General features: G+C 31.2%; 1 protein-coding gene and 1 pseudogene across 2 annotated transcripts; one reads left to right on the top strand and one right to left on the bottom strand.

The window, feature by feature from the left end:
- The window catches only part of LOC107427632 (actin-100-like), a 35,259-nt pseudogene extending 28,056 nt beyond the window's left edge, over positions 1-7,203 (top strand).
- A 1,649-nt stretch (positions 7,204-8,852) lies between these two features.
- Positions 8,853-18,417, bottom strand: LOC125424055 (serine carboxypeptidase-like 17). Of its 2 annotated transcripts, XM_048480320.2 has the most exons (15): positions 18,189-18,417; positions 17,892-18,028; positions 15,813-15,889; positions 15,469-15,594; positions 15,351-15,371; positions 14,630-14,732; positions 13,929-13,966; positions 13,712-13,813; positions 12,383-12,469; positions 12,159-12,284; positions 11,974-12,045; positions 10,484-10,614; positions 10,048-10,161; positions 9,363-9,417; positions 8,853-9,272 (listed from the first exon to the last, which is right to left on the bottom strand). In XM_048480320.2, the coding sequence occupies exons 1-15, from the start codon at positions 18,341-18,343 to the stop codon at positions 9,189-9,191; spliced, it is 1,428 nt and encodes a 475-aa protein (XP_048336277.2). In that variant the 5' UTR covers positions 18,344-18,417; the 3' UTR covers positions 8,853-9,188. The 2 variants fall into 2 exon arrangements, with proteins under 2 accessions (XP_048336277.2, XP_060676115.1); XM_060820132.1 differs by lacking the exon at positions 15,351-15,371 and having other exon boundaries at positions 18,189-18,416.
- Positions 18,418-21,443: the final 3,026 nt, after the last annotated feature.

The raw sequence follows: 21,443 nt of genomic DNA, 5'->3' as shown, positions 1-21,443 counted from the left end.
AGAGAGAGAGACGGCCGGTGGGAGAAAAAAAGGTTGGCGTGTATGTTTTTGTCTCTCGGCTCGGGGAAGAAGAAGGAAAGGAAGGGAAAAGAAAAAAGAAAGAAAAAAAAAAGAGAAAGGTTGTTTTCCCAAGTGGGGAAAAGAAAAGAAAAAGAAAAAGAAAAAGAAATAAAATAAAAATGATTAAATAATATTAATAATAATATTATTATTTAAAATAATAATAAAACAATTTGATATTTTTTTTTACACATGGTTGACATGTGGCATTTCACCATGGTGACACATGGTCACCTTCATTAAGTCACACGTGGCACATCGTTACGCGTTTAAAAATAATATTAAAATAATACGGTGTTTGTAAAACTCTACAGGTCAATAACTTTCAAACCACATGTCCAAATCGGACGTGCCGCCAGTATACGGACTCGTATCGACGAGCACTTCACAACCATGCATGAGTCAAAGCCCAACCTTGCATGAATAAAAAGTCAACTCCGGCACCCCTTGGACAGTTTGGACCTCAACTTGTTTTACTCATAACTTTCAAACCGTAGCTCCGTTTTCAACGTGCTACCAGTCTACGAACTCGTGCCAACGTGTACTCCGTAACAGTACCTCAGTCAACCTAGAATTCCAACCGGAACAAAAAGTTAACTTTTGACCCATTCGGTCAACGGTCAACGGTCAAAGTCAACAGTCAACAGTCAACCTCGGTCAACGTGCAAAAATTCCGACATGGTTCGGGACGGGGTGTTACAGCCGGTGTCGCCCAGCTACGGGATTTCACGTCGGTCGGCGCGTGAGTGGTTCCGGTGGCCGGAAAATGTGCAGCAGGGAGAGAGAAAGCGGGCCGGTGGGAAGGATGAAAGAAAGAAAGAAAGAAGATGAAGAGGAAGAAGAATGATCGGGCCTCGTGGCCTTTTTTCCCACGTGGGGGAAAAGAAAAAAAAAGAAAAAAAGAAAAGAAAAAGAAATAAAAGAAAATAAAATAATTTAATTAAATAATATTAAAAATAATATTATTATAACAAATAACAATAATAAAATAATATGACATTAAACACGGTTGACATGTGGCATCTCACCATGGTGACACATGGTCACCTTCATTAAGTCACACGTGGTACATCGTTACACGTTTAAAATTAATATTAAAATAATACGGTGTTTGAAAAACTCTACATGTCCATAATTTCCAAACCACATGTCCAAATCGGACGTGCCGCTAGTCTACGGACTCATATCAACGAGCACTTCACAACCATGCATGAGTCAACGCTCAACTTTGCATGAATAAAAAGTCAACTCGGGCACCCCTTGGACAGTTTAGACCTCAACTTGTTTTGCTCATAACTTTCAAACCGTAGCTCCGTTTTCAACGTGCTACTAGTCTATGAACTCGTGCCAACGTGTACTTCGTAACGGTATCCCAGTCAACCTAGAATTCAAACCGGATCAAAAAGTCAACTTTTGACCCCTTCAGTCAACGGTCAACAGTCAACCTCGGTCAACGTGCAAAAATTCCAACATGGTTCGTAACGGTATCCCAGTCAACCTATAATCCTTGCACGAACCTTTTTATATGAGATTGGCAATGATTGTTATAGTTTTGGGCCAACACAAAATGTATATGATTTTCCTTTATTGAGCGTTAAAAGGCTTTGGGCTTTGTTTTATTTCCTATCGTTTGTTTGGAAAAATGAGGGTTTTGATCAATTTTGTTAAACAAAATAAAATAATAATTTTGAAGATGGGGGTTGAGAGTTTTGAGGAAATACAACTCTGTGTTTAAGAGATTGATGCTCACATGGACTTTTGAATGTTCTTTTCAGTTTTTCAAAAAAATATAGGGAAAAAGATTTTTTTGAGAAATACGTGAAAATCTAAAAAAAAAAAAGCAATAATCGTGTGGTAAAGCAATAGTACGCAAAAAGTTCGAAGGAAAGGTTTCGAAAATGCCGTGTCCAAAATCTTTGTAGCCGTTATATCCTGGTAGATGTTTTTCACAAAACTTCTGCACCAGTGGGTGAAAAACGTCATACTGTGGTACCACACAGACCTCAGTCAATTTACAAATAGCATATTAATACTAGGATATACAGGTTCTAATATGTTTTATTATTTTATGTAATTTTATTTTGTTGTTTTAATTTATCCACATGGTGTGGATTTTCTTAGTTGGTTATATTAGAAGCTGAATTTGAAATGTCTTCTTTTAACTGAATGGATGCTCTATTCATTTTCTCCTGAAATCTGCAGGCTGGATTTATTGGCGATGATGCCCCAAGGGCAGTGTTTCCCAGTATTGGTGGCAGACCTCGTCATACCGGTGTTATGGTTGGGATGTGTCAGAAGGATGCTTATGTAGGTGATGAAGCCCAGTCTAAAAGAGGTATCCTCACATTGAAGTACCCAATAGAACATGGTATTGTTAGCAACTGGGATGATGTGGAGAAAATTTGGCATCATACCTTCTACAATGAGCTTCGTGTTGCCCCTGAACCCATTACTTCTTACTGAGGCATCATTCAACCCAAAGGCCAATAGGGAGAATGTAACACCCCTTCCCGAATCGCACCGGAATCCGTGCACGTTGACCGAGGTTGACTGTTGACCGAAGGGGTCAAAAGTTGACTTTTTGACTTGGTGGGAATTTCGAGTTGACCAGGGTACCGTGGTGAAGTGCATGACGCCCTGAGTTCGTAGACTAGTAGCACGTCAAAAACGGAGCTACGGTTTGAAAGTTATGGACGAAACAAGTTGCAGTCCAAATTGTCCAAGGGGTGTCGGAGTTGACTTCGTGTCAGCTTCTGATTGGTCCACGTGGCATGAACAGTGTCACGCAGGGTTTTTATTTGTTAAAACTCTCGGGGAAGAGAGAGAAAGAGAGAGAGGAGAGAGAAAGAGAGAGAGGAGAGAGAGAGAGAGAGTCATCGGCCGCCGGTCATTTTCACATTTTCCGGCCTAGTTACTGTACACACGCCGGCCAGCCAGATTGCCCACCTCATTTCCGGCAAAACCTCCAAATTTCACGGCGAACGGCCGTCGGACGCGCCCGGATCGGACGTCCGAAGTTTGGCGGCGATTTTTCCCCCTCCACCGCCAGCCACTGCGAATCGGCACTGTTCCGGCCATTTTCCGGCCACACGCGCCTGACAGCCTTGATCCTCTCCTCAAGTCTGGCCTACCCACCAAAAATCATGGCCATCGGACCACCGACGCGCCGGGATCGGAGCGTTTTCCGGCGAGGGGTCGGAAATCTTCAAACGGTGATTTCTCCGCCGTCCGACCTCCGTTTTGCTCACCGCCGGTCCCGTTGGATTGCTCTCCTCACGATCTACAAGTCTGCAAAATTTCACAGCCAACGGCCACCGCACGCACGCGCCGCCGGCGACGGTTGCCGGTGACCGCGGCGGCCCGCCGGAAAATACTGTTCCGGCGAGTACTCGAAATTCCGGCCAGCTCCAGTCCGCAGTGTTCGACCTCCTGAACCCAAATTCGACTTCCGTTTCCGCCAATTCACGACGGTTTGGGAGAATTGCGGAGCCGAAACTCGAAAAGCTTTCCGGCGAGATTCCGACCCCGTCGGGTCCGATCACCGGGAAGTAAGACCGAATCTGTGATCAGCATCACTCGAGCTTCGATTCGGTATATAACTCGTAAATTCTAGATATCGTTTGTGTTTTGACCCCCCGGGTACCAGGTATTATTTACCCGAATAAAATATTAATTTATTTGACTGTCTGTGAATTTTGTTCTAGGAGCACCGGTGAGTCGTAGAATTGATCCCGTAGTGGATCATGGGTTAATTGCGTGCTCCAGGTGAGTGACCCACCTTCAAATTAATTTTGGGGAATTTAATTGATGAATATATTATGTGTGAATTAAATATTTGGAATTTAATTTCTATGTGCCAAATATTTATTGGATTTATTGTAGAATTATTTATGAATTTATTGGATTTAAGAAAATGCGAATTCTACAAATTTATGCCGTGTGGAATTATTTTATGGTTTTGAGGATTTTGAAATTGGTGTGGTTTTAATGGTAAATTGGGCACGATTTGATTTTCAAATATTTCAAAGAAAATATTTGGTTATGTTGCTGATTTCAATTTTTATAAAATATGCCCATGGAATATTATGAGATTTGACTATGATATTTCGAGAATTATTTATGCTTGGAAAAATGTGGATATTTAAATTGATGGATTTGGAAGTTGGTGGATTTGAAAATCATGGAATTTATGGCATTGATTATAAAGAAATTGTGGAGAATTTCCCGGTTCAAGCGGATGGATTATGCCCGCTATGCTTATGAAAAATGTGAAATTTGTTTTATGATTTAAATTTATGGATTTTATGATTTTTAGATGCACCGTGCACGTACTGGTGTTCTGATTATGTGATATGGTATATGTGATATGGATATTGTGCACACGGATATGATTAGCGCGCAGGTGATATTATGAGGGTGTCCTGTGGATGCCATCGGAGAGGGTGGCCACCCCCCATTGGCCGGGACACCAGGTTAGCAGCGGCGCAGTGGGACGCCACGCGACCGTATGCCGGTTTCTCTCTGTAACCTCCTGTCTGGCAGTACCTTGGGACGCTGGGTACTCTGGCGCCACTGGTATATAGTGGGTGCATCAAATGATTTTCAGAACTGTGTTTTAAAAATAAAATGTTTGGAAACTGTATTGGAATTAAAAATATAATTATTACTGTTCGGATATTTATTTGATGTCTTGGTTTTCGGGGAATATGAATAAAGGGTTTTGTGAAAATGTTTTAAAAGGGGAACCTTTCCAACTGAGAGAATTGTAAGGGTTTTGAGAGAAATTATTATTTCCAAATAATTATTATTTATACTTATTACTGTGATATTATATGGTATAATAGTAGGGTCGCTCACTGAGATGATTAGCATCTCACACTCTTAAATTCCGTTCCTCTAGGTTCCAGGTTGTCGGTGTTCATTCGGAGCGGACTTGATCTTCCTCGCTGTTTTACTTCGTGAAGTACCCTGTTCTTCTTTATTGCGGTTGTACTATTTCTTTCATTCTTGTTGTATTTATTTTGCACTGGATTACTGTATTTATATTGAAGTGCTGAAATTTGTGGAAACAATTTGTAGTCTGTGGGAGGAATAAGGGGATGTTGTTAGAAGTGTGTTTTCAGTGCAGGTAATTTATGGTAAGTAAATCCCTTAGGGGAGGTGCTGCCGGATTTTCCGTTGGAAGGTTCGGTGGTATTTCCCTGGGATCAGGGCTTGTCTAGGGTTCCGAGGAGGAATTATGGACGGGACCTGACAGAGAAGATGATCCAAATCATGTTTGAGATCTTCAATGCCAAGGGTTTGTTTGGCCATTAAGTTTTAAAACAGTTTTCTGTTCTATAAAATAAAAAACTGTTTCTAAAATAAAAAATTATCTGTTTGGTTATCAGTTTTCAAAAATAATTGTAGAAAATAATTAAAAAAAAATTTTAGAAAATATTAAAATGATGTTTTTTATTTATTAATTTTGAAAACTATTTTCAAACATCACTAGCCAAACACTCTTGTTATCAAAAAACAAATAAAAATAATTTATTTTTTATTTTTATTTTTAAAATAATATTTTAAAAATTGAAAACAGAAAACATAGCTAAACAGGCTTTATGTTCTTATCCAGGCCGTTCTATCTCTTTATGCTAGCGGACGTACAACAGGTTTGTATGAATAACGAATCTCTGTTCTTGTAATATGTCGAAATCATGACCATTGAGTTTGACGAATTTGATATAGGCCGCCTTATTTCATGTGCATGTGGTTGCCTATTGGGATTTTTTGTTTTCTTTTTTCGAGTTAATTGCTTCGAAAATAAACCTGGTAATTGCTTCTGAGCTGGAAGCTAAACCTAAAACTGACTTGAGTAAAAAGAATTAGGAGTTGAGGAATGTTGAGGGCCATGTATAATAGAAGAAGGCACTCGTTGTTATTGGTTTAGATATTGTGTGGTTCTGAATGTTGTAAGTTACATTCTATATATATGACTAATTGGTTAGTTTTTGAACCCTATGCTGTATTGGGTGCTATTTTGGTTACTTTATCATTAAGCATGTTTTACAGAAATTGGGATATGTATACAATATTGTACTTATAACTTACTGATTTGTACGATTTATCTTTCATCCACATGAATTTTTGCAATTGGAAAGGTATTGTCTTGGATTCTGGTGATGGTGTGAGCCATACAGTGCCGATTTATGAAGGTTATTCGCTCCCCCATGCTATTCTTCGGTTGGACCTTGCTGGCCGTGATCTAACAGATGCTTTGATGAAAATCCTTACTGAGAGAGGGTACTCTTTCACCACCACTGCTGAACGGGAAATTGTTCGTGACGTGAAAGAGAAACTGGATTATGTTGCCCTTGATTATGAGCAAGAGTTGGAGACTGCAAAGAGCAGCTCTGCTGTTGAGAAAAGCTATGAATTGCCTGATGGTCAGGTGATTATAATAGGAGCAGAGAGGTTCCGTTGCCCAGAAGTACTCTTCCAGCCATCTCTGATTGGTATGGAAGTTCCTGGAATCCGCGAAACTACTTACAACTCCATTATGAAGTGTGATGTTGATATCAGGAAGGAACTGTAAGGAAACATTGTGCTTAGTGGTGGTTCAACCATGTTCCCAGGGATTGCTGATAGGACGAGCAAGGAAATTACTACTATTGCTCCCAGCAGCGTGAAGATCAAGGTGGTTGCTCCTCCCGAAAGAAAGTACAGTGTCTGGATTGGAGGATCAATTTCAGCATCGCTCAGCACTTTCCAACAGGTAACTTTCATCTATTTTCTTATATTTAGATGGATAAATATATGTGCGTTAACTCTTCTCTATCTGTAGAATTTTATTGACTATATCTGTTTGTATCTATAGATTCCAACGTGTTTACTGTTTGTTTGAATAAAGGTAGTCAACTTATAATGCTGTACGTTCATTTTCTGATCTTTTTTAATTTTATTTTGCAGATGTGGATATCCAAGGGCGAGTACGATGAATCAGGTCCAGCAATTGTTCACCGAAAATGTTTCTAAGGTTGGTACGGAAGATATTTGCGAGGTTAAAAAAGAGTCTCATCACCTGTGTTGTGCCACATGTGAGCCAAAGTTCGTAAACGTTTGAATCTTCTGGTTTTATTTATACAGAAAATATATTATGTATGTTGGATGCTTGAGTTGTACGAACAAAAGGTTTCGTATAGTTATTATTCTTTAGGTCTTAGGTACCAAATTATCGTTGGCAATGCTGACTGGTTTTGGCACTTAGAATGCTGGTTCTATCGTGTTTGCTTTAAAGTCTAAAATCTTTCAGGTTTTGGTCATGGATTTAGTGTTGTTTGAAATCAGTAAGTGCTAATTTTCACAATCACTTATTTGATCACCATAGTGGTTTTTGTTTTCTGAGTCGATTTTGTTTCTGTTTATATTGTTTTATTTGAAATTTAATTTTTTTCAGGTTGCAATGACTGGTTGAAATTGCAGCATTTGGAATTTTTTGGGCTTATAGATATATATATATATATATATACATATGTATATGTAGATATAAATAATTCTGGAAATTTGACTATGCACCACAGTTATCTGGGATCCAAAAGAATGCTAGTAAATATTCCAGATTAGAGTAGTGTTCTATGGGATTATTGTTTTTGACAAATCATTCCTATGGATTAAAATTTGCTCATCTAACAATGTATACAAGAAATGGAAGTTTAAAACAGTGATAGTTTAACTTATTGGTCTTTTATCTTTTATACAACATACCTCTTGATGGAATCATAAATTTGATAATTTATCGAAAACTTTAAATCCATAAATGTAAATGTAAATGTAGTCTTATGTTGCTCACATACTTAAAAGCAGCAATTTGGCTGGTATTGTTTTTGTTAGAGGTCGGTAATTAGTTCGTTACAATAAATCAGCCCCTCTAGAAATTAATATAGATAGTTATACTTCCTGGTTCAACCCCTATATATATATATATATACACACATATTTATTTTCTCATCTGGAAAGTCGTTGGCAAATTTTGCTTGGGAGACTTTGGCTTTATACATAATCATGCCCCGAGTACCTGTAAAAGGCGCCTGATTTCATATAATTCAGGATCTTCCGGATAAAATCTATATGGGAATTTCTTGTACGAGAAAAAAATTTCATATATATATATATACACACATTAATAAGTATAAATACTTGAGTAGCTTAAGTCACAAAATGTGAATGTTGGGCATAGGAGTGCTCACCCAGACCATAGTTTGAAACTATCCATTAGACAGGCCTTACACATTCTGAAATTTGAGGCACATTTGCCTAATCTTCTCAAGAACCTTGCCTCCTCCAAACTACAGTTTAGGCAGCTTGGAAGAGGAACCTCCTTTGCCCTCCTCTGCAGCAGATAATTCAGTCTTTTACTTCTATTGATGTTGTTTGTTAAACGATGAACTTGTTTTTCACATTCTTATGTTAATTCCAAACCAATTTCAAGGGTTGTCAATCTCCGTTCTCTAGAGAAAAAAGTATCTTACTTTTCTTAGTTTTCATATTTCTTAAACATCCAAAAGGATGTAGACCATATTAATTTATGAGCATTTAGTGTTGGGTTTTTGGGCTTTGCCGTACCATACATTTTAGTTTTCTGAGGAAGAAGATTCGGGAGCAGGGTAAGAAAACAGAGTAACTGCAGAGGCTTGAGTAGATGATTATGTAGTACAGTTATCTAGGAACAAAATATTAACACATTGCTCATATATATTAAAATGAATACAGGTAGCATGCAAACTAGTTAATTTCAAGAATAGAGAGAGGAGTGTTCAATGGAATTATTGTTTTTGACAAATCATTCCCCAACAATTAAAATATGCTCATCCAACATTGTATTACAAGAATTGGAAGTTTAAAACGCTCATAGATATGAGATTTTTAACTTCTAATCTTTCATACACCATTAGTTGATGGAACCATAAATTTTGATAGTCTACTAATCAAAAGCCTTATTCCATAAATGTAGAGTCTTACATTGCTCAATGACTAACAACCTTAGTTCATGAATGTAGAGGCAAGTTATATTGTTGCAGTAAATCAAGCCCATTTGGAAATTAATTTAAATCATCATATGATAATATGCAGTTTTAAAGGCATACTCTCTACAGAGGAGATTTGTTCATCCACCTTTGAATCATAGCATAACATTCTTTCCTTTTGTATTCCGTAGGAGAGTGACCAGCTCCCTATTAAAGAAACAAAAACCAAATACCAAATACACTGAGTTTCACGTTTGTATTGTATACGATTGAAAAATGAATTTGAGACTTTCTTACCTTCACAGTTGCATAAGTTAACCTATAGTTAAAATTTTTATATGTCATTGTGTACCTGTAAAAAATAGTATAAATTTTTAGTTAGAAATGAATTTTAAGATGACAAAATAAAATTATTTTTTATAAATTTGAAAATCTATGAAATGTAATTGCTTGGAGGGGTGGAATGCAATTCAATGATAAAATAATGTTACATTAAGTTGGACTCTAAAATTTGATAAATTAGGCACAGATTAGCATAACAAAATACAAACCAAAAATATAATACCATATTATAAATTAGGTGCCCGTTGTTAACGGGTTTGGTTTTTATTTTGTTGTTTTCCACTAAATTGTATATAGTTTGCTTATTTAATTGTTTGTTACTATTAACTAAAGGTAGTTAGACATCACAGTTAATTATTAATTTTATTAAAAAAAAAAAAGTATAAACGTCAAATAAAACATAGTTTAAAATTGTGATCGTATATTTTGTTTTTTCTACATTTATAGTTAATTAACATGTTCAACAAATTCTAAATATCATTAAGCAGACTACACACCATTTAGTTGAGGAAAAGGAAAAAACAAAAAAAAAACAAAAAAAAACAAAAAAAAACAAAAAAAAAAAAAAAACTAGACACAACTAACCATAGTATCTGCAATAATTTATTCAATATAAAACACATATAAATTAGAGACCCACCCTGCAACTTGGTCAGCAGTGTACCATGGTCGCCAATCACTGTGAAGCGTCAGATTAAGGGACTTTATCCATCGTTCGGCTGATATATGTGGAATAGCGATCTCATGGTCACCACTGCTCAAAATGTAAACATAGTTGATCTTAACTATCTTTCAAATTATAATTATAATGACAACATGATAATATATGACAAATGTTTAGGGTTTTTATATCCCAGGTATGTTTTCAATTTTAAATTCATTATTTTTATTTTTTTTTTATATTATTTGCCATATCTTCACATCATCTATTATAAACTAGAAGACAATTAAATTTTGGAGGAATATTAATTTATTTTTATATAAATATATAGATATATATTATAATATTATTCATTTATATGTAAGTTGTTGCCCAAAAAAAAAAAAATATTGAAAATCAATAATATTAGCCTTACATGTAAACTAGTACTTCTATGCTTGAGTTGGTAAGATTCTTGTGATAGCCAACAGCACTCTTAACGTTATTCGTGTAAGTTCCTTCACCTACATCCTCAAAATTGCATCTATACCACTTTTTAAATGTTCCCTGTCCATTAGTATAAAAAAGGGTCAATGACAAACTAGTAAATATATATATATATACATAGGTATGTATGTATGTGTGTGTGTGTATTAAGCAATTTTGATTTCTAGACCATAATATATTGTCTGAGAAAAGCATCAAGTAACATATTATTTATCTGTACTATCTAAACATTATATACAGTTAATTTTTTATCAGAACGTTTTAATAGATTTTCTATCAATTCTCTTACTTATCAGTTTTTAAATATTTTCAATGGCTGAAATTTAAATATGTTTTTAGGGTTTTATAGCAGTTTAGTAAAATATTAAAACTATATAAAAGCAAAATGAATTTTATCAGAACTCATATTAATCTTAAATGTACCTTTAAATTTTAATTTTAAAAAATATTTAAAGACTGATAAATGAAATTCTGATAAAAAATCTATTAGAATATTCTAATAAAAGACTTACTAAAACTATATATATACCGCTTTCCAATTAGAACTGCCCACAACTTAGTTGTGGACTAAGTATTTTTAGCCCTAGAAATAATCGTTAGAGGCAATGATTGGGATTTAAAGCTACTTACACTAGAAACAATTTTTTTTTTAATTGTTTTTGTTGAAAATCATTGCTAAGTATTGATGTTTTGATAACTGCGTGAAAAAAACTTCTAGTGCGATCAAACTTCCTTAAAATGTCCATTAGCAATGCAATAAATTGAATTAAAAAGGTAATCAACTTGCATGTTAAGCAAAATGCTGTTTTTATGGCTAAAGACACTTGGTCTGCAACTTAATTAAGTTGTGGACATCAAAATTATTCTATATGTATAAATTTGATCACATCAATATGTTGTAAATTAATCAAGGTAGATCTGTCACTTGCATCACATCTAGACTAATTTACATAACATTCTAAAAGAGATTGATAATTTACATATCTTGACGTAAGCTTAGTTGATATATGTAAACAATCAATTGCAAATAAGCTCTAAAGTAATTAAGGTCCATCATATGTACATAGGGATTTTGATCTGTAGTGAATATCAATTGGGAACATAGTAACATTTTATATTCGGAACCTATTAATGTGACAAATGCTAATAGATGTCAATTACATAATTAGATTTTTAGTTTAAAATCATTTAGCATAACATTTTCTCTTTTTTTTTTTTTTTAATATATTTACACCACTCCCTTTTAAGTCCATCTTGTAAAATTAAACTGAAATCTCTTATCTGTTAATTTGATTTTGTTGAATTTGTTTAATTGGATTGAATGACTTATACTTTAAAGTTAAATTTAATAGGTCGGTTTGATAACTTTTTAGTATAATATTATTGGAAAGAGATATGTCCTTATTTCGATTTGTATACCTTTCGAACTTGAAGTGCATCTTGAACTATCTTGTTGTTTGCCCAATTTTGAATGGCGATAGCCGGAATATTCTGCAAAGGAACCATATATTAAAAATTATATAATCTAGTTACATCTATCAAAAGTGCATACATATGTTCAGTGAGAAAGAAATTAAGAAAAAGAAATCAAGCAAGACAGATACCTCATCGCAAAAACTCATCTCTTCAGTAGATCTTCGCGCTTGAATTTGATTATCTTTCTTTGACTTGACCAAATATTTTTTGCAGTAGGTTCTCAATATATGATGTATATTGATGTGTTTTGTACACTAAAATTTCAAATGTAGAATTTGAAAGAAATAATCAAATGGGGATGGAAACTCAAGAATGGAAAGTCAAAGTGTTAAACTATCAAATTAATTAGTACCTGGGCAATTTTAGCAATATCATTGAGACAATTTGTATTTGTGGCATTGACATGGACATAATTTCCACCACAACTTTCTTTCACTCGCTGTTTAAAGAAAGCATAAATAAGCCGTTAAAAATATTTATACCGACAAACATTTTTAAATAATTAATTGCACTTTAATATTCTTTAATTTGGGAAAATTACACTGTCGGTTGTCAAATTTCAAAGGTTCAGTATAGACTTTCAAGTTTTGATTTCTTGCATTTTAATCTAATTGGATTTTTAGCAAATGGCACTTAATGGTTTGAGGGTATTAAAATGTAATTTTTTTAAATAAAAAATTTATATTGCAATAAATTAAAAACAAGAGGGTCTAAATTGAAACAAATTGTACGTATTTTAATATTTTTCAATATGAAGGAATCATTAATTATTTTTAAGCTTCAAATAATATATATATATATATAAAATATTATTTTAGGTTGATATAGTTGAGGTGAGAATAAAAAATAAATGTATATATTAATTTTAACTATATTAATTATATTATTAAAAATAGAAATATATTAATAATATTATTACTATTATATTATTAATATTGTTATATAAGACAAAAATAATAATTCATGTTTTTTTTTGTCGGTCCTTGTGTATGTGATATAGGTTATTTAAAAAACTCTCATTTCTAATTTGGTAGCTTTAAATAATTTTGAAGTAATAGTTTGAAAAACATTTATCATGTTGACAAAAAAAATAAAAAGATTGATTGTTATTTCAAAAGAATTTTCGCTCACTCTTTCATAATCTATAAGAATTCCAAATCAAGGCTTAACTCCATTTGATTGCAACATTGGATTTGTTTCAATGATTAGCCATAGTATTTCTATTTACTTTTAATAATAATTCATATAAGTTTATTAAAAATATGATAATGATGTACTTAAAATGAAGGAACAATTATTATGAGATTATGAAAAGACATAGCTATTCCATAAAATTTATCTAAATGTAATTTGTCATTCCTAGTGTCGCATTTACTAATAAAAAACCAGGATCTCCTACATGTTTTATCCATCAATAATGGTTTTGACAATTTCATTATTTTATTGACTTATATATAATTTATCTATATTTATATTATATTAATTTTTATCTAATAAAATAATAATACATTATTTTTTGCCACATCAAACAATTGAGTGACAACAACATCATTGTTTGTCCGTGGGAAGAAGTTCACTACAAAAAGGTTGAAATCGAAAACTTTAATCATCAAAATTCAGATTTAAAAACTTTTATAAAGGAAAGTCATTTTAAATTGTTAAGTCAAAGAAATTCAATTACCTCGTATTGATCATCTGATATAAGTCCCATATGATAAACGTAAGGAATTATTGAATTTTTTTCAATGTCTGTATCCGTATGTCCGGATCCCACATAAAATCCCTGCATACATTTCATGGTTTTGACCATTATATATATATATATGTATTACATATAATTATTCTAAATTTATGATGCATAAGTAATTTGGGAAGCTTAAAAAAGTTGAGACTATTACTTTCAAATTGATAAAAGGCTCTTGTCCCATTTTATTACCTGCAAGACTGTAAAAAGTCAATGCCTAAGCTTCAGAAACTCAAAAGTTGAAGCATATATCGGATCAATTTGTTAAAATTAACCATGCACATTTTATCTATGTACAAACAATTTACATATTTATGTTTGTATTTTGTGTATTCATTGAAGTAAATTACATAATTGGACTCAAATAATGCAAAAACAAAAGTTTAATGGGCAAATGTGAGAAAAATTTATAGTTTGGAGGATAAAATGAAAAAACCGTTTCACAAATAACCCTTTACGTTAATAAGCTTTTCCAAACAAGTTTTTTACCTCATATGTATACTACAAACACATATATGTATATATATGTTGATAAATTTGGAGACAGTTTTAGTTCCAAACTTAATTGAACTGAAGATTACAGGTTACTATCAGTGGTTATTATCAATCGAACTATCCCAAAGACAAAAAATTAATCTTACCAAATATGATGTTCATACATATGCAGCAAGTTCTATTGTTATAATATTGTTCACATCAATAGTTTTTTGTTTTTCACTTTTTGCTTCGAATTAAACTAACGATGGAATTCAAATATCTTGTTTTTATATCTAAAATATTTTTTTAGCAGGATCGATGTAATATTGTTAAAATATTGCTTCGATTCATATATAAAATAAAATTGTAGAGTATTACCCTCCAAAATTTCTTGTACATAAATTGGAGCTAATAGTCCACCATATGAGTCACCACCAATGATAAAGGGATTCTCCTTGAATTCTGAGTGATCTTCTAACCACTGCATTATAATTAAAACTTTGAGACAGTTTATTCCTATAAACATCTTATAGACCAAAACATATATATGCATCCAAAAATTTAATGGATAAGATAAAATTGCTAATTATATATATATATATATATATAAAATTAAACTTCTATTAGGTTTATAATATGGTTATGTCATGAAAATATTCTTTTTCATCTTTTGGATTCCTTTAAAAGTTATAATTTAAGGATCATTTATCGTCATTTAAATTCATGTGGAATTTATTTTGTGAATTTTACTATAAAATCAAACTTATATTTGGTCAATAATTGAATTTTAAATTCTATCAAAAGGCCAATTATAGAAAATTGAATATTAGAATTGATCGACATCTTGTAAGCCTAGCTTTCTTTACATATATATATATATATGTATATATATGTATATATATTTATATACAGAATTATAATATAAATTCAGGATATCAAGTCAATTAATGATTTAAAACCAAACTTAGTTAGATAAGTAACAATCCTTATCACTTACTATACAATAGTTTTGCGAAATTATATTTCTAACCTACCGAAATCTTATAGACATATATACATATATATACACGAATTTATATGGAAAATTCCTATCTCCCACCTTAGATTCATCATTAAAGTGCTGCCCACATAAACAACATGTTTATTAGTATATTGTGTATTATAATGCAGAAGATAGTTCCACGAAAACAAATAAATAACTTTTAGATTTCTCAAACCTTTCTTATAAACTTGTTAACCATCCACGCTGTATTTGTATCTGATGACAAAAAATAATCTTCTGGATTGTTTGAGTAGGAGAAACCCGTGCCAATAGGTGCATCTATAAATATTACACTTGAAATCTATAAAATGTATAACATTACAAGTTAGCAGGTAAACCCACATTTTAGTATTAGTAGTACCATTGGAGAAGGCTAGGAGCTTTCATATCTCAAAAAAAAAAAAAAAAAAAACAATAAATAAATAAATAAAATAAAATAAAATAAATCACATAATTTGTTTCTTTTAGTCATCAAACATTTGTGGTAAGCAATGATGTACGATAAAATTAATTTGGTACCTCAGTCCAAGAATATGGGGCCAGTTGCAGTGACGGTAAAATTGCTCCATAAGTTGATAAATTGAAAACCAACGGTCCTTAAGAAGGAAATTGTAACACTATTATTAATGTACATGATTTCGAGAAAGACTAATGATTGGTTTTTTCCATAACCATGACTATGGAATCTTATTAGCATGCAAAATTTAAAAAAATTTACATATGCTCTTATTTCGTAAAATTTAAAATAATGCGAGATCTAACTATGGACTAGAGAATGTTGCAATATATATATTTATGGACAAGAGAACAGATAAAAAATTAAGGTGCCATTTGTTAGGGTATTTGATTTTTATTTTTATTTTTTACTAAATAAAGTGTAATTTGTTTACTTTTATGGTTTATTAATGTTAAATTTGTGGTAGTTAAACATCTCAATTAATTATAAATCTGAAAAAAAAAACTTAAACATCAAATGAAATATAATTTCAAATTGTACTGATTTTAAATTTTTTTCTGATAATTGTAGTTAATTAATATATTTAACAAATTCTAATAATATTAACAAACAGTTAAAAGAAAACAAATTAAACACAATTTAAAAGAAAAAAGCAAAAAAAAAAAATATGTTAACAAATGACATATGAAAATAGTTATGTCTAGAAAATATTTCCCTTTCACTAGTGGATAATATTATCTAGTATACAAATGATTTAAGTTAGAATCATTTAGAAAGTAATTGTAAATATATATATTGCCTTTTGTATCTTACCGCTTTTTAATATTGCAAGCTTATAGATAAACATAAGAAATATTAGCCCATTAAACAAAACACTAGGGATTAGAAATACTAAATTGTTCATTAAATATGTTTGATCAATATATTTACCTAACGTAGTGTGATTATATATATGGATGAAATATTCTTTGAATAAAAATAAAAAAAAATAAAATTTTAAATCAATAAGTGAAATACAATATAATAAACTAATTAAAAATTATGATAACAACTTCTACATTATATAATAAATAAATTTAGTAAACAATATGGGATTTCAAATATTATTGGAGGTGATATATATATATATATAAAGCACAAAAAATCTACAGTGGGCGAGGTTGCACAATACTTGATGGTGATAGCTAATTATGACCGTCCAATCTCATGATTAGATATAATTGACCAAGCTCTTGGTGCCAATAGTTTGTTCGTCTTCCATTAAAAAATGGACTACCTGTCTATATATATATATATATATATTATAAAATATATTATATATAAGTAGAGAAATATTTAGGTACATAATCTGTAACAAGTTGGAGATTGATTTGGTACCATTGTTTAATGATATGAGACAATGTATGCACACTAATACAAATCATTTTGAAAATCCCAATAACCCTCAGAGTTTCAACGCTCTTCAATTATTTTTGTTTTTATTTTTTGTTCCTTACATAAAATCCTTCATCATGTCTACCAGAAAAGAAAGATTGTCGTAACAAAAATCATCCTTCTTCCTCCTCCATTGCCAGAAAAATTTCTAGATTGTAACATAAATAAGATTACTCTTGGAAAACAAAATAGAAAATATAAATAATTGACGCAGATCTAGTTTCAGATCATGGACAATATAACAAATGAATTATTAGCCTCTAGAGGATCTCAATTATTCTTGCATTTTATTTATCTCTCTCCCTCCAGATTTTTCTTTGTTAATATCTATTTGAATTTTTCACTTTTGTTCTTCCTTCCAAATACTGGATTTTGTTTGGTTGCTAGGTAATAGCATAAAAAACGAAAAAGAAAAAAAAAATTAATCTAGTTTTATTCCATCTATAGAGGAGAAGAATAGTTGGAGGTTTAGATGTAAAAAAAGAAAAGAAAAAAAAAAAACTATTAAAGGCGTTAAAAAAAATAGGGTTACTTTACTCTTTATTTTTTATTTTTTATTATTTTTTTTTTTGGGTGATAAAAGGGTTACTTACTTTTACTTTTACAAAATATGTACCAAATCATTCTAAGAATTTATCCGTTGGAGCAGATAGAATTTGAATGGATGGGATTTACCAAAACAAGAAATTGAATGGATGAGAAGCTACCTATTTGCTTTAAAAACCCAATTAAGCCCGAGCAGCCGGGCCCCCCCAACTGATGAAGTATGAGAGGATCCCTGGATGGATTTCCTTGTGATTCCACAAAATAGTAAAAGAACTCAGAGCTCTCCACCTTGATATATCTGAAACACAAAACCACAAACTGTACCTATAAGATAAGGTGGACTACATTTCCAACATATCACAAAAAGAAAATAAAAGAAAAAAAAAACCATAAATAATCAAGTTAACATATCCTAATTTTAATAACGTGCAGAAGAAGTAGGTCTATTATACACTCACCCTGTTTCAAGTTTGAAAGGTAGAATCCCAGGGAAGCCTGGCAAAGTCTTTATGATTGAGCCACATAAAGCAGTTGATCCGAAGAGAAGCAAAACAAGTAGAGTTCGCATAAAGATATAGCTTTTGCAGTCATGGATGGAAGAACACAACGACATTGTTGCCCAAATGGTTTGCTTGCTTGCTGCTGATCTTTCGGGGTTTAGAATTTGGATGTGTAGTAGATGACTGTTGTTTATATGACTTATATAGATCTATATAATTTTGTAATTATGAATGTGGTAGGTTTATATGTGGTAGGTTTATTGATGGCTTTAGGCAGGTCACTTTCATCACGTGCTTAATTCATTGCACGTTATCTTTATATATATATATATATATATGAATGTTGAATGTTAGAAATTCCAATTATTATATGAGTAAATAATAATTTTTATAATTTAGATGAGTAATGAATTATTGATGTCTATAGGATCTGGATAGAGTTATAGTTATATAATTTTGTAATTATGATAGTAGGTTTATAGACTGTTCTAAGTAGAGCATTTTTATTGTGTGGTTTGATTCATATCACGTGATATATATATATATATATATTTGAAGAATAAATCTAGAATGATCAAATTTTTTTATCAAAATTTTGATATCCATATTTTGATAATTTTTAAATAATTTATCTACCAATGTATTTAAAGCAGTATTAATTTAACAACACTAAAAAACTATCACATAATTGATTACTAAAATTTTAATAAAAAAATTTGATATCTATAGCATTGCTTATATTTAAATTCGGATTATTACATATTTAAATAATAACTTTTATAATTAAATTTTCAAAAACGCGCACAACCTATATTTAAATATAAAAATAGTTTACCTTACCTTCATAATATATATCTTTTCACACAACCCTTTTTTTTTTTTTTTTTGTTTGGATTTGGCAGGTATGTCCGATTAATCAGCTAGTACCAAATCTGATATGTTTGGTATATTCTATGGAAGAAATCCTTAAGTTAATACTAAGAACAACTTAAAATGTTCCTCACACCAAGGAAAACCAGAAGAAAGCTTTGATTGTGTAATGAAACAATTTCAAAAGCCTTAAGTTTTCTAGTATTAGGACGATAGGATTCAATCTCTCATATTTTCTATGTAGAAAACAATGAAGAAAAATAATTGAAAAGTATTAAATAAAATGCAGTGAAAGAAGCTAAAACAACCGCTTTTTTTTTTTTTTTTTTTAATATGTAAGGCTTTTTATTAGTGGACCCCTATTTGTAATTGTCCTCTTAAGTCATAATTGTTTTTTCGTCATTTGGGACGAATGGGCGAAATTACTTTGTTGGAAAGCAGAGTAATAATAGCCTTGTCTTATCTCCAATATAATAATAATATTAATAATAGTGGGCTTGCCTTCATAAATTTTTTTTTTTCTATATTTCGTTTGATTTGTTCATATATTTTTGAGAGAGTGGTGATTTTCGAGCTATTTGATAGTTGAGTTTGTCTTTGTGATTTTTTTTTTTTCCCAACTCTTTTTACTTATTATTCTTTTTTACATATATTAAATTGGGGGAAGGAGGATTTTATAATTGCATACCTCATCCGTTAAATTGGAAATCAATATCCGTTGTTATTATTAAACGAAGTTTATTCAATTCGTAAATTCTTCACTTCAATATTGAGGAGATTGTGATTTCAATATACCATATCTCTTGCCCTGCTTTAATTAGAATTACATTAATAATAAATAATAATATGCCTTTAATTTGGCAGATTTACTATTTTGCCCCTGGGTCCTACAGAGTTGATATGCTAATTAATAAATTGCATCTTTTATCTCCTCTTAACTTTTTACTACTAACAAAAAGTCAATGTAGGGACAATTTAATAATAAAAACCAACTCTAATAAAAAAAATTAAAAATCTATATTAAAATAAGTTTTCTACACAGTTTTCGAGTGTTAATTATTATTGTAAGTGATATTTCAAACTTAAGTAGGTAGCTATGTACTAGTTTGTCAATTATTCATATTATCTTCTTATACCTTTCTTTTTAAAAAATATCTTTACATACCTTTCAAACAAATGTATATTATACATCTACATTTATTTATTTATTTATTATTATTATTATTATCAGTTTAATTTTTTTTTTTTGGTTTTAAAAAAAAAATTTTTGGATGGAACTGGCAACGCAGAATCCTCACCTATTCATCGTCTGTTCCAATTTTTTTTTTTTTGATTGTATTTTAATAACTTTTTACCTCATCATCAAATAAGCATTGAAATTGTTTCTTAAAAATGTGGAGGAATAATGTTTAGGTGGGACAGGCGACGCATAAGTCTTTATTATGCGTCGATGGTGACTTTTTTTTTTTTTTTTGGGGAATTTGTTTTACCTTACCATCTAATATCCATTGAAATTATTTCTTAAATATGTGAAGCAATATTTTTTAGGTGGTTGTTTAATTTTTTTGTTTTTCCAATACATGTTATTATGTTTGAAAATTTGGTATCACTTTAAATTTTTTTTTTTTTTTTGGAATGGAACCGGCAATGCAGAATCCATCCCTGTGCATCGCTGTTGATATTTTTTTTTTTTTTTTGTATTCTTATAATTTTCTTCTCATATTTAAATAAGCACTAATTATGATTGTTTTTTTTTTTTGTGGTTTTCAAAAAAAAAATTTTTTTTTTGAATAGAACTGGCGACGCAGAATCCTTACTTATTCGTCATTTGTTCCAATTTTTTTTTTTTTTTGGTCTTTTATAACTTTTTACCTCATCATCGAATAAGCATTGAAATTGTTTCTAAAAATGTGGAGGAATAATGTTTAGGTCTAACAGGTGATGCATACGTCTTTACTATGCCTTGCTGGTGACTTTTTTTTTTTTTTTTTTTGGGAGGGAGGAATTTGTTTTACCTTACCATCTAAGCCGCATTGAAATTATTTCTTAAATATGTAAAGAAATATTTCTTAGGTGGTTTTTAATTTTTTTGTTTTTCCAGCACACATTATTATGTTTGAAAATTTGGTATCACTTTAATTTTTTTTTTTTTTGGGGAAATGTAATAGGCGACGCATAATCTTTCTAATGCGTCACTGTTAACATTTTTTAATAATTTGTTTCTCATCTTTAAATAAGCACTGAATATTTGCAAAATAAATTCACTATTGACTTAATTAAATATTAACTTATATGCGATATTTACATATTGGTCAACCATTTTATATGTACAAACAAAAGTTA

The sequence above is a fragment of the Ziziphus jujuba genome, chromosome 9 (genome assembly GCF_031755915.1).
Source record: "Ziziphus jujuba cultivar Dongzao chromosome 9, ASM3175591v1".
NCBI lineage: Eukaryota > Viridiplantae > Streptophyta > Magnoliopsida > Rosales > Rhamnaceae > Ziziphus > Ziziphus jujuba.
Note: the sequence above shows the minus strand (reverse complement) of the source record. Positions and strands in the feature narration are given on the sequence as shown.

Bases quoted from the DNA above. Each gene is read 5' to 3' on its own strand.
- LOC125424055 (XM_048480320.2), bottom strand. From the start codon at position 18,343: ATGTCGTTGTGTTCTTCCATCCATGACTGCAAAAGCTATATCTTTATG. The intron at 15,890-17,891 runs GTAGCTTCTCAT...TTCCTTCTTAAG, and splicing joins TGGGTTTTTAAAGCAAATAG to GACCGTTGGTTTTCAATTTA. The intron at 15,372-15,468 runs GTTTGAGAAATC...TTATGTGGGCAG, and splicing joins TTAACAAGTTTATAAGAAAG to CACTTTAATGATGAATCTAA.